Below are 27,213 nucleotides of genomic sequence, written 5' to 3'. Positions count from 1 at the left end.
CTATCTGACAAGGTGCTGTTGGGCCACAGGTTGGACTCGGTGATCTCAGAGGTCTCTCCCGACCCAAACCATTCCGTGATTCCCGGGCCTATCTCCGGTCTGCCCTTACCCACAGGGCAGGGCTCTGCCCGGCCCCGCCGCAGCCCCGCCCTCAGGCCGCCCCTCCGCGGCCATGGAGGCGGCGATGCAGCCCCGGGGCGGGGCGGGGCGGGGCGGGGCGGGCGGCTGCCACCGCTCAGCCGAGGGCGCGGCGGCCCCGGCGGGGCGGGCTTTGCCGTCCCCTCCTCTCTCCCGCCTTCTTTTCCCCTGGTATGGCGTCCCCGGTCCTGACCTTCGTCCGGAGGCTGTGCTGGCGGTCGCCCTGCGGGACGAGGTGAGTGCCGATCGCTGCGGGGCTGCCCGGCGGGGCCCCTCACGGGGCGGGCGGCAGCGGCGGGGCCGGGGGCGCCGGTGCCAGCGCTGGGCGTGCGGAGCGGGTGCTGCCCTGCCCGAGGCGCTGGCTGAGCCGCGCTGGTCTGCCCTGGGCAGCCCCGGCGTCAGGGCACCGGGCCGGGCCCCGAACGCATCCCAGAAACGGGGGAGGTCGCGTTCGGCTAAAGCGGGGGCTCCCCTCCGGACGTACCAACCACCTCTAAGTGTTTGAACACTGCGAGGGAGTGGGAAACCTGTGTTTGATGCCTTCCTGAGGAGAATATTTCACCACCAGAAAAATTGTTGGTTAGGCTGGGGATGAGGTATCCAAAACCGTACTGAAGTGGTTAAAAGAATGTGTGTGTTTGGGCCTTTCCTTGTTTTCTATATTTTATCAGTCCCATAGATCATATAAATGGTTTGGGTTAGAAGGGACCCTAAAGTTCATCTAATTCCAACTCTCCTGGCAGGAGCTGGGACACCTTCCGCTGGGCCAGGTTACCAGAACCAGCCTGGCCTGGACAAAACCAAGTTTAATTGTGTGTCTAATTGTGTGTCTGGCTTTCCAGATAATCACACAGTATCTTCTACACCTCTCTTTGTTACATATTGCCTTTAAACTGTTTCCAAATAAAATGTCTTATGCAGGAGCGTGCGCTGCAGCAGCTGTGCACCTGCAGGGTTGGCTGGGCAGTGGAAAGCAGAAGGGATGGCTTGAGTTGCAGTTACACTTGGAATTGTGTGATACACGTTTTTATTGAAAATGGCTAAATTGGAAATTTCACTATAAAGTTGCTTGTGTATGAATAAGAATCACAAAGTATGCCAAGTCGCAGAATTTCCTCTTCCAATCAGAAATAGCTTAATACTCAAGAAAAAGCAAGGTGTGTTAATTATACTTGGTAAGCAAGTTCCTGAATGGAATAGTGAAGCAGACATTGTCACACAAGTAGATTTAAAGATGTGTGATACTCAGATTGGTAACAACATTCAGATTTGATTGTTATGATGCATGCTTTCATAAGTGAAATGCTTTTAGTCAAGTATCCAAGTATGTCTGTTAGGCATGAGTATATCTTAACCAGAAGACTGTAAGATATTTATGTGTTAAGTTGTAATATTTTTCACTCAAAGCTTTGTAAGAAATTATTTGAAGTAAGTACATGGACATCATAAGACAGAGGGAGAAATGAGAATTGTGTGACTTCTGCCCTCATTTCAAAAGAAGAACTCTCTAGGCAAGCTTTCTCAGCTAAATTATATTCATTTTATGTAGCTAAGTTGTTACAATGAGAGTAAGGGAAAGCAGTTCTAAATTGGGAAGAGTGTAAAAGACTGGCCTGCTGATCATCATTAGGGTGGTGGAGTCAGATGTGTCTGAAATGACAAGATTCTATATGAGACAGCAGTTCATAAATCAGTATTAATAATGAGTTCATGTTTTTAGTATTTAATCAGATACAATAAAGAAAAGTAGTGCCATTTTTCTAATGCTGGAGCACAAGAAAGGTGACCTTTATTTTCTGTATTAGCAGTATGCACACGGAATTTTATCAAAGACACTGGCACATTAGGAATTTAGGAAGCATTTTTTGCAGTCTAAACTTAGAAAAAAGTAATATTCTTGAAGCACTGAAAGACTTGTACAAATATTATGGCAAAATGCAAGAAATACTTTTACTTTGTTTTGGTTTGTTTGTTTTTCTTTGCAAGGCATTCATAATTCTTTCAGACATGGAATTGTGAGTTCTACAGGCTCTTCTTGTCCTGCCCAGTTGCAAAATTTCAAGTTTAGATTTGTCTGAGAGGGGAGATGCTGACCCAAATGACTTTCAGAAGAATTTTACTGGGGCTGTATGCATTTCACAGTCTTTGCATTCAGGTCTTTGATGCTGGAGGCCCCACAACTCCTCTGCTGTGAAGATGTATCTGCACTTTGGGCAGATCAGACCACTGGGCACTGAATGCTTGCTGCTGGGAAACCTCTGTCAGTGCTATCCTGGTTTGGGGGGTTTCCTTCAGGCTAGCTGTAGTGCGATCCCAGCGCTGAATGCCTGCCAGTGGCTGGAGGACATCTCCTGGTTTTATGTAGTCTAGAAGAGATCTGATGTGTATGAGCCACACACAACCTGGGGGAGTGGAGCTGGCAGCAGTTCAGAGAGTTTCTCCAAGAGCACTCCCCGGGTCAAACTGAGACAGTAACAATCTCATCCAAACTTCCTTGTGTGTTCCTTGGTACAGGTACTTCAGCGCCTTTAAAGGAGGTCAGATCTTGTCAAAGACCATTTTCCCATGAGCTACTCTGTTATTTCTCAGAAAAGCCTTTTTCATGGGAGCACCAGTAAATGCTGGGCTTTAGGTAAAGTGAATTGAAAGCCAGTTCATTTTCTCTTACACTGTTGGCCTCTTCTTGCTTCTGTAGCCTTGTTGGTCTCTCCCGCTGCCTGGAATACTTCCTGCTCACAGTAAGTCTCTACTACAGTATCTGGTTTTCAGCTTGGGAGGCAGCAGTGTTAAGAATTCAAGTTCACTTCCATCTGTCTCTTGAGCAGCATTCCAAATCCTTTTTGGCATCCCCTCACCATCTCATGACACAAAACATCTGGATGTTTACAGCCCACCCACATGGCAGGAGCTCAGGTGTTCCAGCACAATACACAACAGTCCTTATTCAGCCTCTGTAGCCTTTTTGTACTTCTGCCTGGGAGGTAATTGATCCTGCTCCCTGAATTGCCTATTCTTTACTTGGTAGTGCAGTTGCATTTGTTGGTCATTATATCAAGCACCCTTTAATAGATGTATTGCAAAGCAGGACCCTTCCATCTTTTCCTTTACCTCTTTCTGACTGCAGACCTGTAGACCACAGAAAGGAGCTATGGCTCTTTTCTGCCTTGCCTCTCACTAAGCCAGTCAGATTTAAAGTCCTGGATCTTGAGGGCCCAGAGGCTTTCCTTTGCCATGAAACTGTGCTTTTACGAGGGAGTTGCTCCACTGAGGGCAGAGGAAGAACTGATCTCTTGCAGCTGAGAGATTATTTCTTGCTTTATCAAAGGAGTGTGCTCAGGGGGCTCCTTAGAGTAGAAGCAGTTCAGTGTTCCAGGTCATTCCCTAAAAAGATGTTTTGATTGCTGTTAATGATGTATCACCTGCATCACAGGTTTTTGTTTGCATCTTTTTAATATGTGAGGAGCACATAAATGCATGTTTCCACTGCTAGAGACATGCAATAAAGTTTCCTGCATTTGAGGAGAACTGTGGACATGTAAGCCTTGCCCTGTGGAAAACCTCTTTGAGGCTACTGCCATCCTGGAGGTGACCAGTAAGTCTGGTGGTATCCCCTTTTCCCTTCTGTTTCTTTTTTCCGGATTTGGCTGTGAGGACCTAATTGGCCTCAGAGAGAGTCTGCCTTGTATCCCTGTGGTGGGAAATGTCTAGTCCTTTCTGTCAATCCTATTCAGATAGTTGTGTATGGACATACAAATTTTAGGACCTTTGTTCTGATGTTCTCATGCTGGCTGAGCAGAACGAGCACTATTGCCTCTTCACCCACTTTCTCCCCAGCAGGCCCTATTTCTGTGTTGTAGCAGCTTTCCTTTTCTTTCCTGTTATCTGCTGTCATCCCTTATCCAATTCCCTTTACAGGGAGGAAGACTGGATTTTTGTAGTATTGCTTTCAAGTAATAGATCAGACTATATTCTTAAAAACCCTATTGGCAAACAGTCCTGAGTCTCCTGGGGGTCTGTACCAAAACCTTTGGTGCTGGCAGTAGGAGTTACTTTTATGTCTGAAACTTCTCCCCAGATGTAGGCGGGTTTGGTCTTGTTTCCCTGCTGATCTCTGTGAGGTGTAGGCAGCAGATATCCTGCAGCCTCCCTAAATCTGCCTGCCAATGTTCCCCCCTGCCCCAGCTCACTGACATGGGAAATGTGTCCACATGCAAGGATTGTGTCTTCCTTATCCACAGTACAAAACACAGACCTTGATCCTACACCAGGTAAGCCCTGTGGAGTAAGTGTTTTACTCCCTGATGCTGTCTTACACAGGCTCTTGCATTTTGGTTTCCGACTCTGAAAGTTGTGCCTCGTGGTGCTGTATTTCAGGCTGCACTAATGCACCTTGCTCAGCTCTTTGCTATTCCCTTTTTCTGCAACCTATTTCCATTTATCAGCTCTCCTTGGCTTGTGCTGGATTCTGTAGTGCTCAGGTACTCTGTTCTGCTCCTCCTGCTCAAGATAACCATGCTTATCTTTGCAAACTTCCCTCTGCTAGGTCAGATCTGTAGTTCTAGTTGATGTTTGCAATTGAAGTTATGTGGGTCACAGACTCTTGCCTGGCCACCAGAAAAGCAAGCAGAGCACATTTCTGCCTTAATTTCAAACCTATTTTTTCCCTAAGCTCAGTCTTTTCTGTCTTGGTGCAAGTCAATATGAAGTTAAGAGAGCTCATCATACTTTCCTTACCTTTCAAGTAGTAAATTTTTTTTCTTTATATTTTGAAGAAACCACCTTCTTTCTTTTCTTGAAACCTTGTGCCATTTGACGTTTTGCAGTAAGTTTTTGCAAAATACTGATAAAATCAGCTGCCCCTAGCATTTGTAAGGTAACTTTCAGAGTCTCTCAGAAAGGTTCTTCGTACCACCAATGGATCTTGAATTTGTCTTTTTCTTTAAGGGCCCAGATTCTGAAACATAGCCATTGGAATAAACTAATCCACTGTATTTTGAATATTTGGCTTAACTAGTCAAAAGAATGAACAACAAAATGAACAACTAAATCTCTTAATGGGAGGCTTTCTCTGCAAAATGCTCACGTTAATTGCAGGGGCTACTACATCTTGTTTGCTCAGGCTGGTTTACCAATACAACTTAAAAGGTAGTGGTGAGATGGTTGGATAGTTTTCCAGAAAACTGTCTTGGTAAACTTACATCCTTATTTAAGCACACTCTTAAACTGTTCTGAATGGAAATACACACAGCAGTTAAAATCATCAAAATGTAATCCAGAGCAGCAAGCTGTACGTAATTGAGCTGGATTTCACAGTTCTTAGCTAGTATCAAGCCAAGGTGTCTGGAAGTCCTGAGGATGGATTGTTGTGGAACACAGCTTTCTGAACAATCCCAGTTCTCTAGGACTCTTCATATGTGAGATGCTCCATCTTTGTGGCTCTTTCTGGTCTCTTTCCAGTATGGCCATGTCTCTTGTACTATGGAACTGAGGACTGGATGCAGTAATCCAGGTGTGGCCTCACCAGTGTTGAGTAGAAGAGATTCCATTCTTAATTGTGAATAAAAATGAGTTATTGAGGATTAGAAATACTGTGTTTTATGGATTCTTTGCTGGTTCGTTGGCCCTCCAAATGTGTGGCTACTGCTCTTCTGGTAAGGTGTTCTGATAATACTTTTTCTGGTAGAAGATCTGGTGTAAGAGGTATGTAGCTTATAGAATGGCCAATAATTCTTGAATAATTTGGTCTTTAGAAGCTAACCATTAAACAGGGTAAATTTTTAATTTCAAATATGCTGTCATCTCATACCATGATACTCACGCTTGTAAAATGCTTACTGCTTCAAGCAAGTCAGTGTAGTCAGCCTGTTTCTCAAACAAAAGAATCTGGTTTTGTGTTTTCTTAATTGTCAGTACAATGCCAGATGAAGCACACTTTTATTCAGAGGAAGAATATCCAAGTTATATGGGTTGTCTGCCTCTTTCCCCCATCAGTAATTCTTCATGATCTCTACAATGATAGAAGAAGCCAGTTTGACTCTGGTTGTGTTGCCTCCTCAGTTATAACTGGCACAATTCAGCACAAATCCTCTGACCTCTGTCTTGGGAGCTGCTGCTTTAGGTGCAGCCTTCTAAATGCTATAAGTTAAGCTTTTAACTCTGTCTTAGTAAGACATGATGTGGAGTCCCTTGGTATGTGTCATTTCCATTTCAGACTATCAGATTTTTGTTGAGTAAATAGCCCCAGATCGTTAAAGACAACCTGTTGGTCTGATTGTGGGTGCTGGAAATATTGACAAAACCAAAAGCAGTGTGCTACTTTGTGTTTGGACCTAAAGTGTTTCATTCTAAGCTGTCTGAAAGAGATCTAGATTTAGGCAGGATAAGCCATTGGCAGATACTGCTTTGTCACTGTTTTGTTCAGTGTTCTTTTTGTCCACCCCTATTGTAACTAGGTGTCATGGATTCAGGAGAGAAAGTAAGCCTCAGAGAAGAATTTTGTTTCCTTTCACTGATTTAGCTGCACTGTGAGGAGTGTCAGTGGGTGTTCTGATGTGGGTGGAGCTGTAGGAGCTGGTTGTATCCTTGTCAAGAAACCTACCTATGCTGGCCATAAGCCATTCTATATTAAAGTATATGGTTTTTTGCTCTCCCTACAGCCAACAAGATTTGTCCCTGCAAGCCAAATCAAAATGGCTTTTTCCTTTCTCCATTAGCAGCAAAATGATTTTGGGTATTAGTTTATAACTTTTTGTTAATTCACCTTGGATAAGGATGTGTAAGGAATGTATTTGAGTTTGCTTCTCTCCAAATGCTGCAATAAACTCTCAGTGATTTTCAGCAAATCTCACATGTATGAGTATTGCAGCTGTATATTTTTTCTGCTAACATTCTTATTTTTAACTTAGAAATCTGTTTCAGAGGATATCTGTCTGTAAGTCTTTGTATTTTAGATATGTCTTACATGGACTGAGCATATCCAGGAGGTTCTCTCATGATTTAGTCATTCACCATGTCCAGTCAACTTAAGTATGCTGGAAAGAGAGACTTCTTGTGGAGATTTCAGGGATCCTAGTATCCCTCCCAGCAGCTGTGATGACAGCATAAATAAAATAAAACTGCATGTACAGAGGACAAAGATCAGACCATTTCATATCCCAGTGAATGGTAATCTAGAGCCTTTATTCTTAGCTATTCTTTAATATTGAAAAAACCTATCAAGCACAGCTGGGCACTTGCACTAAACAAAAGTGATTCAGCACTTCAATTTGCCAACAGACACATAATTATCCTCTAGTTTTTATATGTCAAAACAGTGTAGGAGTGTAAAACAGTAAAAGCTGATAAGGATTTATACACCAAACTTGTGTTTAGAACAACTCTTGAAACATTCTAATGTAAAGGGGAAAATAATCTGACTTTCATTTCTTTCTGTTTGTTAAAGTAGTAGTAAGTAAATTGTTTATAGAGTATTTGAATTGATGTTTTCTACTAGTTAGATACATTGGAAGCATGAGAACAGTAGAAACATTCCGATTGCCTAATAGCAATAAATTTTAGTTACTCCATGCTGTGGTATAGTGGGGTACTGCCAGGGACTGTACTGGTGGAACAGGAAGGGATAATTGTTTCCTTATATCTTGGGGATTTTTTAGGAAGGCTGGAGTTCTGTCAACTGAGTCATCAACTCCTTCATGGTGTTGCCATGGTTAATAAAACTTGGTATTTCCCCAAATTTCCCCAAATGCATTGATTTCCAGAGAATGACTTTGATGCTGATAGGACCCCATGGATGGAACAGGGGCTGTGAGCACATGTGCAGGAACTCTGAGCAAGCAGAACAGCATTGTAACCAGCAATTCTTAAACTAATTTATTAAATGATTTTAACAAATTTGTTCTAACATGCTCTGGTTAGATCTGTTGTTATCATAACCCTTTGTGCCCCACATTGGGTATCAAAAAGGACTTCTGTGGTTTAACCCTGGCTGGGGTACCGTGCAGCCACTCACTCACTACCTCCCTTCTCCTAGTGGTTACTCCTCATTTTCCAGTAAAAGAGAAGAAACTTGAAAGGACAGACCTAGAAATAGAAACCTGAAGCAATTTGCCTTTATTAGTGTAAAAATTCTCAAGCTGAGGTTTCTTTTAATATTATAATGTCACTGCCTACTATACAACTCCTTTTTGTAAGAAAATCTGTCTATACAACTTAAAGGAAGAGTGCTTTGCAGGTAAAAGTCTAACAGCAGAGGCAGGCATCATTGATTTGATAGGCACACATGACAAAGTAATTCAGCAGCAGGAAAAGAAAAAAAAAAAGAAAACCAATCTGAAAAGAGTATATGGTGAGAAGTGTGTATAATTAAATGATCTGAATTTCTTTGGCAACAGCCTATAATAAGATGGCATAAAGAAAGAAAGGTTTGCTTTTCTTCTAGAGCCAGAAGAAACTACCCAGAATTTATCTACATATTTATCATCTACACTCTCCATAGCTGTCCATATTTTTTTTTTTTTTTCCCAACAGCAAAGGAACAATGAGTGTTCCAAACATGCCACAGGATGTTCAGTTTGCTTGAGCATTTTCAGGTGCCTCTTTTTCCCAGTGCAGGTCTAGGCAGCTTGTATGGGGAGAATAACTGGAGAGATAGAGCAGAAAAGAGCCCTCTCCACTTTAAGCGGTATGGGGAAGTCTCTTACATTGCTGTGTAGGTGCCCAGGCATGAGTCCGTAATGTTACATTATTATCTGTTTGTTTTCACTAGAGTATAACCAATGGAATGATGAATGATAACTTGGGAAACCTGCAGATTAAAATTTTCTAATAATTTTTATGTTAACAGGATAGACAATAGCTTCCTCTTGTCAGCAAGATAAAGTGAAGCACAATCTTAAATTTACTGCATGCAGAAAATACTGTAAGTGAATATGGAAAATGATAAATACTATTTTCTTGGTTACCAAGGAAGCGTGGTACTGCTAATGCTTTGCTCATTATCATTATTTGGTGATTAAACTTTCTTTTTTTTTAATCTTGTTAGAGATTCTGTTATGAAGGTTTGGGGCGGGGTGGAATGAGAGAAGTTGGTGTGTCATGTTGAATTTTCTTTTTCAGATGGTTCACTCATTTTCTCATGGTTACAGTTTAAATACAGGTTTCTATTCCCTTCACACTCCTCATTTCCTAACAGTTGCTACAATTGCCAGTAGTGACAAGCTCTCCCACCAGCTCTGCTCCTGCCCCCCTTGATGTCCTGAACTAATGATCCAAAGTTGCTGTTCCTTCTCCAGATACCTTTTCCTCTCCAGGGAGAAAAATCAGAATAATTTTAAGGGAGGATCAAAGTGAGAGAAATGCTGCTGAAAGAAGGGGAATGAAGCCTGAAATTTGTTGGAGTGGTATTGTCCAGGCCTCAGCAGGCAAGGACCGCCTCAGTGACTCTGCATGGTTCCTTGCTGTGGATGGATGTGTCCCCACAGCAGGAGGACAGGGAGCAAGGAGGTCTCATTTGGTTTCTCTTCTCCTGTGTGACTTCACAGCAGCCTGTAAGAGCAGCACTTGCTGATGCTGGGGCAGGTGAAGCTCTTGGGATATGTTTTAGGCTCCTGAACCTTCTAGAAAAATTGGTTGTCTGGCTGGGAAATGTGTGCTGTCTCTTCAGGGATTCAGGAGAAGCATGCAATCAGAATCTTGTTTTAGGTTATAACCAAACACTGAGCACCTTGAGGTTTGTGGGAATTGATTTCTTTGTGTCATAAAAAAAAAAAAAGCCAACAAAAACCAATCCATACAACTCTTTAAACAGCAGCAGCAAACCTGTATTTAATTTCATTTTCTCTCAAGATGGAAAGAACATGAGCAGAAATAGTGGCACTTCATGATGCTGTAAAACTCTTTGTGTGAGAAATGGCAAGGGGTGGTTACTGTGCCCTTTGCTGTTCTGCATGAGGAACATGTGGAAAGAGCAGTGGGGAAAATGACAGCACCCTGAGATAGTGATCATGGCAAAGAAGGGATGTTGTACACATGAACTAAGTATTACACATAATGGACAAAAGATGCTGCAGGATTCAACCAAGTGACAGTTTAATGTGCTTCTTGCTTTTGTCTAACAACACTTCCTGTTCTTTTTCTTGCTTGTCTCCTTAAAGCTACTTAAAATAATGTACAATGAGTGTTCTCCATTTCTGTCAGGAGTTTTAAACCCATGTGTATCTAGCACCACCCACTGCTTTTAATCCTAATAGGATTTTTAACTGCTTTTCTATGTGCTTTATTTTCCTGGGATCTAGTAATGTTTAAAAGAAAACTTGTACTAAATAAATGGAAGATGGATTTCAGGTATATCCCTTCCTTTCTTTTGCTGATGTGTGTGTGGTATTTCCTGTGCAAAGAGATCTTTTGGCTTCTGTTCAGTCTTTATGAGGAAACTGCTATGTTGCTTTAAAAGTTAGGAAGTGTGCAGTCAGTATTTTGCAAAACCTTGGCATTTTTAACTCTTTTAAGGTTCTTATGCAAGTGATTGAACTACACGAACATGAGAGGCCTGCCTTTAACAGACTTAGCAGTCTTTTTGTGAATAATATAAACAGTGAGAAATTGCTTTCAGTGCAATTGCAATCCTAAATTTAGGAGACATTTGAATGTTTATCAGAACGAGAGATGTTTAAGTGAACAGGTAGAGTGAATAGGATGAATGATGAACCTCCAAGATATCCTGAAGGACTGAATGGCAACAGAGGTGTCTGAACCGAGGGAATAAATACGAAATGATTGTCAGCCCGGATGTTCCAGGTTCAGACAGTGATACCCAGGATTTATTTCTTTTTTCAGAGTGTACAGCTTGCGAAGTGCCCAGTGCCTGGTCTTGCAGGAGAGCGCAGGCATTTGTCATGGACTCTGACTGCACTGCCAAGTTGTGACTCCTCTTGCCTCTGTCTCTCTGGTGGGAGCTGGCTTTTTACCCAGCTGGGGGAGCTTTCCCAGCCCTCACCACTCTTCTGTGGGTGCCGCTACAGAGAAGGTAATTTGTAGCACTGGGGCAGTGGCAGCTAATTTGCACAGGGTGCAAGGCAATAAACAGGAAACTTTGTGAAGGAAATTATTTCCCTTTGTTGCAGTGAGTAGATGAGAAAGAAATAACGGAGTGGGTTTTGATTGCTTCTTTCCTAGGCTTCTTTTCCTGCTTGGGTTAAAAGTTTGTATTTCAGGTTCCAGGCTCTCTGCCTGCCTTGTGTGGTTTCAGCAAAGTCTTGTGTGGCCACTGAAGTGGGGCACAGATTCACTCAGTGGGTGACTAAGAAGGACTCGGTGACACAGCAAGGGAGCAGCAGATGGAGGGAGCAGGTCATTGCACTCTGTATGCAGCAGCCTATCCTGTTCCTCTGTCCTTGGGACTGTGGCATGGCACCACTGTGCAGTGCCAGACGTGGCAGCGTTGCTGTGTGTGCTGAGAGTCATCTCGTCACTCTGTGTGATCTGCTTGGGATTAGGAAGCTTTCTTACTGCTGTTCCTGTGTGCCTCTGAAGAATGAAGTCCTGCTCAAGATGAATTAATTGTGAAATAATTTAATTTTTCCTTTGTTTTCATCCTTTGTTGTTATTTTAATAGAGAAATCATAGTAGTCAGCTTAGCCTTAGCGTGTCAAGAATTGATGAGCATCTCTGATGTATAGGAAATGTCTGTACAGATCAGAAGGCAGAAGGAATGGGGTGAATCATCAATGTCCTGCAGAGAATTGAGCTACAAGCAGCAAGGAAAATGAAAGATAAAAGGCCTTTTCTTATAAACAGACTTTAATAAACACCTAGGTTGCACAATTTCCTATTACAAATCAGTAGGTAAGGAGGAAAAGAAGAATGAAAGGTGAAGCATTAGAAGTGGATAGATAACAGTTTTACCCAAATATTTAACTAAGAAGCAAAAAGGGAATATAATTGTTGCCCGGAACGCAATAATCAACCACACAGAGGCAGAGGTCTTTAGTGAAAGCTGCTCCCCACCGAGAAAAAGAGGGCCAGCCTGTTTATTTCTTTCCTTTTATAATTTTGTGGGTCTGAAAGCACATTGGATCTTGGGGTTACTACCCCTTCACCCCACTGGCTATGCCAGTTGTCAACTAACATTGTTTTCAGGCTGGAAATATGTAAGCAAAGGACAGTGAACAAAAACAAGAAAGGTTGTTTATGTTCCAAAGCGTGAGAAAGTGAAAGACTGAACTTTAATATCGCAACAGTAGCTACAGAACTGACTCCATCTTACAAATAAGTAGAAGGCTTTAAAAAATCTCAGAAAAACCAGGGCAACATATAATCAAACAGCAAAGTTCCTCTGAGACTGGACTTACTGAAAGATCATTTCACTTTTCCCCAGCCAAATTTTTTTTAATTCACCTAATTGTTTTTCTTCCTCTTCTAACTTGTCTACTTTTGCATCCTTAATAAGGAAGAACTGTGAGCTGCTAAATGCAAAGAAACTCAGACCAAACCCACCTTAACCATAAATATATGCGTGTGCTTACCTTCAGACCAACTGCTATGGCATCCTCCTCTCCCCAGCTGCTCATCCTCAACTTTTGTTAATTTATGATCATTACCAAATTGTATATAAAAGAGATTCTTAAAGCTTTTTTATGATACTGACCACAGGCAGGCTGGAATGAAATCCAGATTGTCAAACATGGTGTAAACCCAAATCCCCAGTTTTAAACATGAGATCTACCTCAGTCACAGTCTAGACTGACAAGAAAATTTGTAGCAGATGCACAGATCATCTGGGGACAGTAGCATTTCAGTAATTCCAAAGATGGCTAGCAAAATGGAGGGGAAAAAAGCCAAACCAAAAGAAACAGCTATTCTTCCTGTAAATATGACTTTAAAAACACATTTGGGAATAGGAACTGAAAGTGTCATGTTCTAGGACTCCAGGACAGACTAATGAAAGAGATGCAGTGTTAGAAAGCTTGTATCCGTATCCATTTAGGTGCGCTTTTTCTTGTTGAAGGTTTTTTTGATGCTGGAAATGGAGTTCACAAGTTGGCTAAATAAGCTCCCAGCTGTTTAAGGGATGAACTTGTTAAACTCTGACAGAGTCTCCTGAACACACCAGCTTGAATGTTGGTTACTGTGAGAGTTGTTTACCTCATGTTTTTCTGGGTGCGCTGCTATCTGAGTAAAGGCTTACAGCTGATCAGCTCAAGTAAAAGGACTTTGTGTTCTTGCAACCTTTTCTGGTAACCTATTCCATTTGGATTGTTCAGATAGGTTTCTTGCTACTGGCATAAGATTTTGAAGCAAATTTTGAAATCCTTTCACTTTGAAAGAAAATCTGTGTATAACAAAAAATATTCTTTCCATGTCTGTCATTTGAACTTGGTATCTCCAAAATATCAGAACTTACATTTTATTAATAAAGAAGGGCTCTAATATGACATAAAACCAATGAGTCTTACAAATACTTTTACAAGAAATCATCTATCTACATAAAATGGAAGTGATATAAAATTATTGGGGAACAGTTCACATTCTTTACACTTTCTGTCTGCAACTTTAAGGCTTTCAGCAGAAAATATATTTTCTTTAGGAAGTAAGAGTAATGAGGATATTTTTGAGGTAGGCAGTAGAACATCTTTTAAATTCTCATTAAGCGTGTATAAAAAGGCAGAATTTCCATGATGTCCTGTAACTGAAATATTAACATTAAATAGATTAGGCAATCTGTCAGTCTTCATTTGAGATACTCATTAGTTTTTCAAGTAAGACTGATTATAAAATCTATCATATATGATGTTCTAGCATGAGAGGTGAGTCTGTAAGTTTGAATAGGGAAAGTTGGGCTTTTTTTCTTTTTACTAGAATAGAGAAGGAAGGTTCATACATGAACGGCAAACATTTTAAAAACAGTAAAAATGCTTAACGTATATTGCAATTCAACAACTACAAAAAAGAAGCTGCAATAACATGCTTTTGCCCTCTTGAAATAAATCAAAATTGTAAGACGTCTTGGCTTTTGATTCTAAGCTTCACTGAGGTAAACCTACTTTTACAAAGTATTATAGAATTGGGTTAGCTTTGCTACTTTTGGGGGAGGTTTTGGTGGAACTGCCTTTTTCTTGTGGAAAGTTGTTCTCCCAGAATATTTTGACTGCCTTTTTTTTTTTTTCCTCAAATGTCTACAAGCTGGCTTATTGACAGTCCTTTTCCAAAGTACATTTTGAAATCAGTCTTCACTTGTGCTACCCTGAAGGAGAACCAGACTTTGAAATTTAAATGTTTCTAGCTAGAAGCACACACTTGAAAAGATCACAAAGAGCAGGCTGCATCCTCATATTAGTTCTTGGACATAAAAAGCTGCTAATCAGAGAACCATTTAGGTTGGAAAGGGCCTTTGAGATTATCAAGTCCAGCCATTAACCCAGTACAGTCAAGTCCACCACTCAACCATGTCCCCAGATGCCACATCTTTTAAATACTTCCTGGCATGGTGACTCCACCACTTCCCTGGGCAGCCTCTTCCAACACCTGACCACTTGTGTGGATATTAGGAAGATCTTCTTTGCCAATCTGAACTTCTGCTGGTGCAACCTGAAGCTGTTCCCTCTCATCCTGTCAGTTGTTACCTGTGAGAAGAGACCGACCCCTACCCAGCTAGAACCTGCTTTCAGGCAGTTGTAGAGAGTGACAAGGTCCCTCTGAGCATCCTTTCTCCAGGCTAAAAACCCCAGCTGCTACTCATAGGATTTGTGCTTTAAACCCTTCTCCAGTTTTGTTCCCTTCTTCAGACACATTCCAGCACCAAAATGTCTGTCCTGTATTGAGAGGCCCGGAACTGAATGCGTTATTCAAGGTGCTGAGTACAAGGGGATGAGATTTCAATAATTAATAAAAATTCGTAATTTCCAAAGGTTAATTATATCATGGCAAAAGCAAACTTCCAAAGCAACTGTCTTGTGACTTTTGATATCTTTCTTGTTGTTTTGATTAGTGTTGTATGTAATGTTTCACATTTACTTTAAATGTCTTAAAAAGTGGTGTATTTCTTTCTCCTCTGCCCTTTCACAAAAATCAAGTAATGGGATTTTTCTTCCCCACTTACTCCCAGGCCAACACAAGCTGTTTGCATTCCAGCAGTTCACCTGCACATGACTGCAGCCACCATGCAGGTCAGCCAGAAGGATTTCCAAAAGGCTCAAGAACAGCTGAAGCTTTTGAAAAAGGATCCTGGGAATGAAACTAAGTTGAAACTCTATGCCCTGTTTAAACAGGTAGGCTTGACTTGACTTATTTTATTTCGTAAGGAGCATTTATAACCTGAGGGGATGGGCCTGTAAAATTTATTTAAAATACAGTCTGTTCAAATGTATTGTGTTAACAAGCTCTTCGTGTGCTCAAATTGTGTTCCTGAAATGTCAGCCCCTTAAAACGCCTAAATTCTGAGGGAAGCCAAACCTGTTTTTTCATGCTTTGAGTAGAAACCCTTATTCAAAGAAATAGAGCAAAATGACATCCATTGTGTAATGCCTTCCATATAATAATATTGATTCAGCTTTGCAAAATGGCTTATGCCTAGGAAAAAAAGAGTGGGCTGAATGCTTCCTCTCAAATTTATTGTATCTACGGTCACCTGGGCCTCTAATATAATCGTGTTGACATTTGAAAGTTGATTTCTGGGGTTTTTTCCTCTCTTTTTTCTTTTTAGTATGGTCATTGTAGGTTTTGTTTGTTTATTTTGAATTCAAGGAACTGTTCCTCCACAATTCGAGTGAAGGTTATTTTTTACCACAGCATGAAAGGAGACCTTTGCAGAAATGGCTTTATATCCATAGCAGGGCTTGTATTGGTATTTTGGGAAGTATTTGTAGATCAGGATTGACTGCAGGGTCAGTACAGGCTGTGACTTGCTATGTTGAAGAAGGCAATCAGTAACTCATTTAAAAAAACCTTAAAGACAGCTGATGGTTCCCAGTAGCTTTATTGATTAATAATAGTGAGATCATAAATGTATTCCTTCTTTTTTGCTGCCTTCCACTTGAAATATTTCTTTCCAATAGTTTATTTTTCTTCAGGAAAACTGATCATGGAATACTTCAGGATAGCTCAGACTCTTGCAGTTCAGCTGGTCCAATTCCCATGCTCATAGCAGGGCCAACTTTGAAGTAGGATCCAAATTAATAGATGCTATTCAATGGTCTATTCACATGGCAAAGAAGTCTTTAACATTCTTTATAAGTATAAAATTACCACAGTTTTTGAGGCAGGAGAACTTAACATGCATGGGTGTTCTGGAGACCAGTCTCTCATATTGGTTAGGTGCTTCTGGAAGCCCAATGCAATATTAGAAATAGCAGACACTGAAAACCTCATGGTATATGAACTGTCAGAATATTGTCCAACCAGTGTTCCTTCTCCCTCAGAGTTGAATTCTTTATCCTGATCAGATAAGTATTCAGAACAGTCATCAATCATCTTTTCTACCAAATCGTGTGAACTTCAATCAAAGGTTTAAATAAGTCTGTTTCTCTCTTTTCAGGCTACTGAAGGTCCCTGCAATGCTCCAAAACCAGGTATGCTGGACTTCATCAAGAAAGCCAAGTGGGATGCATGGAACTCTCTTGGCAATTTGTCTCAGGTGACAAAACCCAACATTTCACTTAGACACTCTGTAATTACTCTACCTTAAAGTACCTGGTCTTTAAATGAGTGGCTGATGACTAAAAATATTAGATGCTAGTTCAGCATCTCTGCTTCAGCCATCCAAATGTTTCCTACTGTATTCCTCAATCACTTCACTGCTTCAGTGTTTGGAGTTGGTTTTTTTTTAGTGTGTAAGCCTAGTTCTACATTATTACTGCCAGCTTGTATCCGTGTAAGAGATCTTATGTGGTGACCTCCAATGGAAGTAGTGTTTTTTTGCATTATGGTTCATTTTTTTACTCCATTATGGCCCATGCTCTTCTCTTTAAGAAAGATGGATTGATCTTCTCAGTGCTTACTACAAAACACAAATCTCTGAATTCAGCATATACATAACTTTGCCATTTTAAAAAGTCAGTCTCTTATGCTGTTGACTAAAAGACTAGAAAAAATTGGTGTATTGAGAGCCTCTCTTCATTCCTTCTTTCTCAATATATCTTGATATTTTTAGGACCTTTCATAACCTTTAGAGAAGTCGAGTGAAGCAAGTAGGGAGAATAAAGATGCAGAGATACATAAGCATTCCTTTTTTCTGCAGGCTCTAGTAAGTCTCACTGCATAGAGCTGCCATGGCTTCCTCAGCTGCTATTAAATGAGGAAACAAGATTTTCAAATCAGCTCTGTCAGGGCTGCATTAAGCCCGCTGCTCAGTAGTAGCTGCTGAGCCCAGTCAAAAAGATTCTTTAATATAGAAGAGGGGGTTTGTATTTTTCTTAATTTTTTTAACAAAACACAGTTGCATAAGTTCATGAATGTAAGATATTGTTCTGCTTTGGGTTTTTTGGGATGCATTTTAATGTTCTGTTCAGTTTGGGGTTTTAGGGTTACTTTTGAGATGGCCCTGCAGCTTTCAGGAGTAGTCAAGAAATAATTAAGGAAAAAAATCAGCTCCTCAAGTTAGAGTGGAGAATGGATAGACAATTCTATGTGCTACTAATTATGGATTATGGAATTGTTCAAAGTGCATTATCCTTTCAAGCCAGTAAGTTGTAACAACCAAGTACTTAAAATTCTTTTAAATCGCTGCTAAGGAGACAGATTCTTTAGTCTTCTGTGTGTCATGTTAGTGCTAAATGAAGACTATTGTCTTCAAGCAGTCTTAAAATGCCATAAGATTCATTTCAGTGCTCTTATTTTCAGCAACACATATTCTAAAATAAAACCTTTTGTTGGAGAAATGTCTGACTGGAAAGCAGAAACAAAGGATCCATAGAAATGTGTAAATGCTGGGAATATGACAAAGGCCTCTCTGGTAATCCTAATCATGGATGGGGGCACTCTTCCAGCAAAATGTCATCATCCCAGCATCTGTGTACTTTTATTTTGTGAATCTATTACTGCTGCCTTTAAGGTGACTTGATGCAGTTCTGCAGTGCTCAAATACAACATATTCCCCTCCTCTCCCCACTAACTGGAATATATTATAATGGAGATTTTAATTTTCTTTTGTCCTGAAGCAGTCACCTTCCCCTCCCCCTCCACCCAGGTACCCATTTTATTAGAACTGTAACTGATTTCAGTTTTAGCTTTTCATAATTTTGTGTTATTTTCTTCTTACTTTTTTATTTTTTTCTTCCCTCTTTTTAATTTCTTCTCTTTTATTGCAGGATGATGCCAGACAGAAATATGCTGACCTTGTCTCAAGTCTGGTCTCTGCAGAATCTGCTAGCCAGAAGAAAGAAGTTTCTCCAGAAGAGGGCAGACATGATGGCTATGAAACATTAATAGTTACTACCAAAAACAATATCACAAAGATAATGTTTAACCGACCTGATAGGAAAAATGCCATCAACCATCAGGTAAAGAAATGAACTTGGGAGGATTAATGATCCTTTTCTTTCTGGACAAGCTACTTGGATCTTTAAAGAGTCCTTACTACAGGTTCAACAGAACTGGCTGAAGCATGGTGGTCTGAACTTTGTGAGGGACCTAACAACCTAAGGAACAAATATCAAGTACAAAACGAAATCACTCAGCTAAAATTTTACAGATTAGGCTTTCCTGTGTCTCTTGATTTCTTCTAGACTAAATTAAAATGTCAAACTGCAGGAAGACTGGCCTGTGTTTGCATGCAAGATTTGACTTCTGTGTTGAATATAACAAAGCATTTGTGCAGCCATTGGCTCAGCACTGCTCCATGTTTGTGTAGGTGATCCTCTGTTTCCCACAGTTATCTTTATGAGTAAGTCTGTCCTATTGGAATCATCACAATTTTCCTGGTTCGCAACTGCACAGATACCAGAGCAGGGTCTTCACCCCACTGCTGGTAATTCTTTAATATATTGTTTTGTCCACTTAAACTGTATTGACATTACCTGTCTCACATCAGTGCTTGTTTTTCCAAAGGACCTTATTTTGTCCTTTAGGTTTGCACTGCAAGTTTTGAGTATTGCAAGTGTGAGGTCAGAAGTACTTCATGTGTAATAGCAAACTTTCTGTGCATGACAAATTGTTCAGTACTTAAAAGTATCATAGCTAATCCATCTCTTGAGTTCCTTGTTGTTAGTGTCTATCTCATTTTTATGTTCTTTTGAAGCATCACATTTGTACTTGTTGATTTTCCTTTTATGCAGATGTACAGAGAAATTATCAAAGCACTTGAAGAAGCTGGAAAAAATGATTCTACCATAGCAGTTATTACTGGTATGTTTTATATTATAGCAAGGTATAATACTGACATGAAATACCTACCTGTGTTTAGACTAAGGTAAAATTAAGTGACGAAGTTCTTTCCTCTATTGTAGACCAAAGGTTTTCCAAAGTGTTTTGGCAGATTTTCTTCAAGCTGGTGTTTTAAATTCTTAAGCAAGTTTGGTGTTACATCAAAACATCTTTCTCAGCTGAGAAGACAGACATAGAATACTCCTAAGGGCTTTAATTACTTTTGAGTACCTGCCTGTCTGGCCTGTCCTCATTGCAGAAAAGTATCTTTTTAGGAAATTAGCCAAAACTTGAGTTTTGACTGGCAGGAGACTAGTGCAAATTCAAGGTGAGTTTGGGTTTGAACCTGTTTACTCTGAGGTAATTGCTTGCAAATTCTTCTCGGTTGTCTGTTTTACCAACACCTGGTTCCCATTGCCAGGATGCTGGATTTCCTTTCTGTAGGTGCACAATGACTGTGCACTACAGCCCTTACAAGATGATAAAGGTGATGCACACAATTGAACCTGGAAAGACTAACACATTAAACAGCTGTGAGGCAACAGCAAACACCTCTGCAAAACCTTTCTGTTCTTTTTCACACAGTGGATAAGAGCACTGCAGTGTAAAGCAGGTCCCATCCTGTGAATGTCCTCATGGAACACAGGGTGATTTAGGCAATCAAGCCATGCAGTCAGCTTTTAAATGCTTCTTCCTTTTTTGGTGGTGCCTCAAACTGAGTTAGACATTGAATACCAGCTGATCTGTTTCTTACTGAAAAATCCATCTTCCAGTACAGTGATGTCAATGCAGTGCTGTCAGTCTTATCCTTAGACTGCTATGCTTTTTTCTAGATAGATCGTAAAAAATGCGAAACACTGCTACATATTAAATAGGTTATTCTGTCTACTTTTGATTTCTTTATCAGTTTTTGAAGGTGGATAAAGGGGGATGCATCAACTTAAATTTCCATTGTCCTGTTTATAAAAAAAGTTTCTCATATCTAATTGTCTGAATGGTTGCAAACGGACAGAAAAGAAATCCTGAGGAAGTGTGCAGAGAAAGAAATAAAATATTTTTTCCATCTGACAGTTATAGGAAAAAAAAGAAAATTAATTTTCCCCATGAAATATTTCACAGCTAACATTATTTGGCTTTTTACTGATTGTGTTTTTTTCCAACAAATTGCTAGTCAAAAGTTATTTTTAAACCCTAGATGTCCTTTAAGATATTGTGTATACTTTGAGAAAATCCGTCTAATTACTTAACGTTATTAGACACTTGGGATGGAATTCTTTTGTAAATGTAATAAATGAAAGCTTCTCTTCTCTTTCCTACTCAGAAACCATTGGTGCATTTACTCCTGTGTGTTCTCTGCAGGAAATGGAGACTTCTATAGTAGTGGAAATGATCTGAATAATTTCGCTAATGTCCAGCCTGGTGAAATGGAGAAGATGGCTAAAGATGGAGCAGTGTTACTCAAGTAGAACATCTTGGTTTCATATATGCATAAGTTACTGTAATGGGAAAAATCTGATTTGCAGGCATTGTTAGGAAACACAGCAGCAGAGACTCAATTATGCTACGATTCATCTGTTTGGGTGGCTGTGTCTAAGGGCTCACCATGTGCATAAACACAAAGATCGCGTGGGAGAAGGTGGTATTAATTGTATGAAATAAATAGATTAATATTGGTAATCTTTTAAAGTATGGTGATGCTAAAGACTTGATTTCCTTGTTTAGTCCCCAAAGTACGGACAGGGACAATGACAAAAGCCTTGTTTTAACTGTATATGAAAGAATTGTAGCTTTCTTGATATCCAGCAGTGTCTACACTAGCAGGAAATGCCAAAACACCTTCACTGGCAGACTTCTTTGAACATAGACAGATGTAATGAACTTGTTCAAAATTGCCCAGTAATTCTGGGATCTTGATTCTGCCTTTAAGTTTTCATTTACCTGTTAAATTAATTTATTTTCTAAGGCTGAGTAGATCAGGGATATCATCTCACATAAGGGTCTGGTTTTTTTCCTTACTTAAGTAGATTTTTTTCTTCTCTTTTACTTCTGTATATAATAATTGCATCTGAGAGATGCTTGCAGATTGGATGGCTTCCTTAGGCACTTGCCATTGGTGGAAACTGCAGAAGAGAGTCTGTGAAGGGAATTGCTGTTCCATGGGTGGAGTTGGGATGGTTGTGTAGGCAGATCTCTTGTCAGTGAGCTGTATTCAGCAACTGTAGCTGAGAGGAAAACGCTTCCATAACTTGATCACAGGAGCTAGAAAAGCTCTGCTGACATGTACATGTTTGATTCTTAGTTGCTAAGGAAGTGCAGCTGTTTGTCAGAATTGATTTCTGAAAGGCTCAAAACCCAGACATTACATAGTTTCTATCTAGCTCATGGGTTTTGCTACACAGTGTCTAATTACGTGTTTTGCAATTTGTTTATATTGGATGAAAACACTTGAGGTCTGTCTCTTGCATCTTGCATCTTCTGTTTTCCCTTCTCTCTAGGGAGTTTGTGGGTCATTTTATTGATTTTCCTAAACCACTGATTGCAGTGGTAAATGGCCCAGCTATTGGAATCTGTGTTACTGTCCTTGGTTTGTGTGACCTTGTCTATGCTTCTGACAGGGTAAGTACATTATGTGGCCTGTCCCAAGACAGTCTTAAAGCCTTGTTCTGTATTAAACATTATTTGATAATAATCTGAAAGAAAAGAACACTTCAGGAAAGTCTAAAGGCTTTGTATATCACATCAAGGAACACCTACCTGTATTAATAACCAGCACAGGGGTGCATCAGCCAGTGGTTAGCATGAATGCAATTTCCTATGCTGTAGTTATGCTTATCAAGTTAGTGACTCCAGCTTAGAGGCTCTTTTCTAAGAGCCCCTCTTCTAAGCTGGTGTGAAATGAAATGATGTTTGTAAGGCCCCTTTTAGGTGTGAAAGGGGAAGCAAAAGTTTATTATGGAATGGAGGTTCAGTAACTCGCTGAAGTAATTCATTACAGATCACTGATGACTGTGTCACTCCTGACATATGCCTGTATAATGTGCATGATTTATTCAGTCAATTATGGCCCATAGATCCCTTTTTTTACTAGAAAAATGTTGGCCTCTCCCTCTTTCACCCCTCTCATCTGATCTTTTTTTGTTACAGGGTGAATCTATTTTTCCTTGTTCCTCAGTTTAAAGAACAGTGTATATTCATCCTCCCTTAGTATAACCTTAGCCATTAGTGTACTTAGCCTATTAGATACATCTCAGGTTTACCTTCTCAGTCTTTTCCTTTTTTTGAGCTCAGCAGCTCTCATTTGTTCAGCTTTTCCTCATGTGGCCTGCAGTCACATTGCTCGGGACTCCTTCCATTTGCTCTGTGTCTCTTTAAGCACAGTGGTACAAGCTGGACACATCACTCCAGCTCGTGTCTTACCGATGGGAAATGGAGCAGAACTTTTCCACATTCTGCAGGCTGTATTTCTGATTTGACATCTCACTGTGTTATTTGATTTACATACTTGTGATCTGAACTAACACCTGGATCCCTTACTGCAAAGTTGTCAGTAAAACAGTTTTCCCTATTGTGTATCACACGCTACATACCAAGTTGTTCCTGACAAACTTTAACTTGTCTGTCAGTAATATCTTCTTACTCATGCCTCTCAATTTTACTAAGACTTTTTGGAAGTCTAGTCACTGGCCCTCAGCATATCATCTCCTTATGGCCATGAGTTAGCATAGATGTAGTTGAAGCTTAATCCAAATACGCATAAAATGTTTTGTCCTTTTAACATTATCCTTCTTTCTTGAATGGCTTGAAATTCATACTTGAGCTTCCTTTTACTGGTTGTATATCTAATCATTGATAATTGCATCTTAATTTTGCCTTATGTGTTTTTAAAATCTCTGCATGCTTATATTAGTTCCATACTTATTGTCTGACATAGTTTTCACTTTCTGTATATTAAAGAAAAGTGCTTAAAGTCCATGGCCAGCTCATTATTTAACTAGTACCTTCCTACCTGCACTGGGACAGCTTTTGCTTGAACCCTTGGTAACAGTTCTTGGACGATTTCTATAGGATCTAACCCAGCCTTTCACTTAGATTATCCTTTGTGACAATTTTCCTATTACCTTCAAGTTTACTGAAGCCTTCTTGAAGTTGATTATTCTCTATTCTAACAGATTATTTACTGTTGAGTTCTAACATAATAATTATGGTATTATTCTGTATGACTCTTTGCTGCATTTCTGGCACAAGCTTTTAATAGATTTGCTTAAAATTAGGTGAAAGAAGATTCAGGGACTTCAATTTTTCAGGAGAAGAAACTCAGTGTGCCTTCAGAAAGGCGAAAATCTTTTTTGCCTCCTAAGTTATTTGGAATATGTATTTAATAATTTTTAAGGCAAATGTGCATGAACATCCTTTCTGGAAAGATTTTGCACATACACATGAGTTTCTCTAAGTGCAGTATTCAAATAATACAAGTTCATCAATAGGGTGTTGGATGTTGGAATGGAATTAAACAAAATCGGCTCTGGGGGGCATTGAGAAGATGAAGCAATGGTACCAGATGGTATTTGAAGCCTATCATGGTAATGGTTCAGATGTGTTTTGTGAACTCTGTCTCAGTAGAAGATTTAAAATGAAAACTAAATCCTAGTACTTCAATTCCATGCTCTGATGTAAGGTTTCCTTTGTTTTGTTCTTTTTTTTTTTTCCAGGCTACATTTCACTGCCCATTTAGTCAACTTGGGCAGAGCCCAGAAGGATGTTCCTCTTATGTGTTTCCAAAACTGATGGGCTTAGCCAAGGTAAGAATGTCTGCACCACCTGTGGGATCATCTGACTTTTGTGTGTTGGTATCCTCAGATGTGGGAGAAAGTGTGGTCTTCTGTCCATACTCTTAATTTTTCTGTCTATTCTAGAAATAAGGAAACTAAATAATAGTAAAAAAAAAAAAAAAGAAAATAAAATAAAAATTAAGAGACAGCTGAATTAATTTGGTTTTTTTCTCAGAACAGCATAAATCCTTTTTGCTTCTTTTGATACCCCACCAAAAAATCTGGATAGTTTTAAATACTTATCTGATATCTCATGCATTAATATAATGTATTTTTTGAGCAGGGTTAAAATCTATAAAGAGCAGAGCAAGTGCTTCATAGATATCTAAGTACCAAGAGCAGTCTGTTCAGTGAGACACAGCCTGCCAGTTCATGTTGTAGAAATCTTGGAGTCACTGCAAAAGTGAACAAACACATTTATGGTGCGGTAATTTCAGATTGCAGCCTTGGAGCTCTGCTCAAAAAGACATGTACAGTTCTAGTGAAGAGCAGGAACTGTAGGCCAGTCCCTAGGGATGAAGGCCAGGGGTTGATTCTGGGTGTGAAACTTGCTTAACCTCTTCATTATGGCCTGGATGTTGGGACTGAGTACTCTGCTCAAGGAGAGCTTTTGAAGTAGACAGTATCTGGAGGTTCCTTTATAATAACAGTAATAACAACAATAATAATAATAATCTATTTTGTGTTCTTTTCAGAGGGCAGATATTAACAAGCAAGAGAATAAAATGAATGTGATGTGGAAGCGTGCAGCTTCCCTGTCTGATAATTCAAGTCTTGTGTCTTGTTGAATCATGCTTTTTTTTCTTAAATACAGGCAAGTGAGATGTTGCTTTTCAATAAAAAGCTGACTGCAGCAGAAGCCTGTGCCCAGGGACTTGTGACTGAAGTCTTCCCTGACAGCACTTTTCAGAAGGAAGTTTGGGCAAGATTAGAAGCTTATGCAAGCCTCCCCAAAAATGTCAGTATTTTTAATTTCTCTCCACCTTGTAAGCCTGTAGCATTCTCAATTCTTCTGCCAAATGTATCCTGTCATTTGGTTTCATGTCATTCTTAATCAAAATAATGAGGCTCAGTATATTTTCCTTCAAGCACACATCTGTCTGTCTGCTTCTGGGGAACAGATCCTTCTATTCTGTCTACATCTAAGACAGTGCACTGTCCACAGAGATGCAGTGGCTAAAAGCCTTACAAATTAACTGGTTAGTCCACCTCTGCAGTGTATCTGTGAGTGCCTTGGGTGGCTTCTCTTAGGTTTTTATTTTAGGAATAGTTTATATTTAAGAATCTTAAATGGTTCTGCAATATTATGACAGTGTGTGAACTCTGGGTACTCCAGATGACACTGGGTGGCTTTAATTTTCAATGAGCTCAGCAAAGTCCTGCTCCCTAGTTTAGGATTTGCAAGACTACTGCAGTCGTGGTGGTCTTGTGTTCCTCGGACAGAAGGAAACAGCTGTGCCAGCTGCTGATAGTGTGGGTGGCATTTGACACTGCAGACAGCTAAGTGGGTTTTGTTTCTTTTGCCCATCTACTCCGATTATGAGCACTTACGGGACTGCTGGCTTGCTTCCCACGAGCCTTCTCCACCTTATTAGCAGTCTGGGGAATTAAATGCAATAAACACTTCTAGCAGAAAGGTTGACTAAAAGCTGAGAGATCTGATGTTTATACACTTGGGTTAGGATTCTAGTGTGGGTTTTGTTTTATTTCCTGAAGCATTAAAGTATAGAAGACTCACCTTCCTAATGTCCCACTCCTTCTCCTCCAGGCCTTGGCAGTGTCTAAGCAGCTGTTACGGAGCATGGAAAAGGAGAAGCTCCATGCAGTGAACAGCAGAGAGTGTGAAGTGCTGACGGAGAGGTGGTTGTCTGACGAATGTCTAAATGCTATTGTCAGCTTCTTCCAGAAGAAAGCAAAACTCTGATTTCACAGTAGACTAATTCACCATCTGGCAGTAGCCTCATCTGCCATCATCACTGATAAACTTTTGCTTCAAATAGTAATTCTTATACCCTTTCATGTGGTAGATCTCTGTTATGAGTACTAGGTTAAACCTGGTTCCCAAAATTAATACACTGTTATGTGCCTTGGATCCATTATGGTTATTTAGGTTGGGGGGAAAAGATTGATTATTCTGTAGGCATCAGTGATGTTTCTGAATAATACTAAGGCAGATTGTCTTGCAAAAGAAGCAAGAGGTTCTATAGCACTCTATTTTGATAGCTTTTCAATAAGTATCTTTTCATTTGCGAGGAAAGAAATACTGTATTAATGAAAAAATAAATAGAAATATTTAATTACTGTTGTGGTGATTCTTATTTTTTCTGTGAAATATCCTGAGTGAGAGGGCAAGTAGTTCCTGAGAGCCCTATTATTGTAATAATCCTACAAAAAAGCTTTCACTTGACTTCACATTCAACTCAAAAATTTGTTTTGAGCTTTATGGGTCTAATCTCCAATATGTTTTTCCATTAATTGCTTCATATGATTCCTTTTCTTTGGAAAAGTGTGATGTGTTTGCTTTCCTTGTGGGAAAATGCAGACTGTGATAATGTGTTGGTGGATGAAAGAGCAGACACAGGGATGCCTTGATCAGTAGATGCCAACATACCCCTTACAGCAATGGAAGATAAACCACTGCTCTCTGTGAGTAATGAGAATAAAGCAACATTACCTCTAGGGAATGGAACTCCTGTGTTGTTTTGGATAACTTTTCCAAAAGTTAAATCAGTGTCTCAGATCACTTAGAGAGTTCATAACTATTATGTTCACAAAATGTTTGTTTCAAATTAGCATCTTTAGTAATTTATACACATTTTATAGGTGTCTGGTATTAAGAACAATGAAGTCTGATTAATCTGTTGAGACAATTTCTATTTACTCCATACAACTA

At 39.9% G+C, this 27,213-nt stretch overlaps 1 protein-coding gene across 8 annotated transcripts; it reads left to right on the top strand.

Moving 5' to 3' along the window:
• The first annotated feature begins 218 nt into the window (after positions 1-218).
• ECI2 (enoyl-CoA delta isomerase 2) lies at positions 219-26,621 on the top strand. Of its 8 annotated transcripts, XM_063401641.1 has the most exons (12): positions 311-373; positions 8,981-9,055; positions 10,972-11,021; positions 15,265-15,401; positions 16,667-16,765; positions 18,438-18,629; positions 19,404-19,473; positions 20,851-20,953; positions 21,987-22,107; positions 24,201-24,290; positions 25,135-25,278; positions 26,089-26,621. In XM_063401641.1, exons 2-12 carry the CDS (start codon positions 9,042-9,044, stop codon positions 26,242-26,244), a joined length of 1,176 nt encoding a protein of 391 aa, XP_063257711.1. In that variant the 5' UTR covers positions 311-373; positions 8,981-9,041; the 3' UTR covers positions 26,245-26,621. The 8 variants fall into 8 exon arrangements, with proteins under 8 accessions (XP_063257703.1, XP_063257748.1, XP_063257694.1 ...); XM_063401624.1 differs by lacking the exon at positions 8,981-9,055 and having other exon boundaries at positions 253-373; XM_063401688.1 differs by lacking the exon at positions 8,981-9,055 and having other exon boundaries at positions 256-373; positions 10,972-11,161.
• The last annotated feature ends 592 nt before the right edge of the window (positions 26,622-27,213 follow it).

Source organism: Prinia subflava, chromosome 1 (assembly GCF_021018805.1).
Source record: "Prinia subflava isolate CZ2003 ecotype Zambia chromosome 1, Cam_Psub_1.2, whole genome shotgun sequence".
In the NCBI taxonomy this organism is placed as follows: domain Eukaryota; kingdom Metazoa; phylum Chordata; class Aves; order Passeriformes; family Cisticolidae; genus Prinia; species Prinia subflava.
The sequence above is the reverse complement of the archived record's forward strand: the minus strand, read 5'-3'. Positions and strand labels throughout refer to the sequence as shown.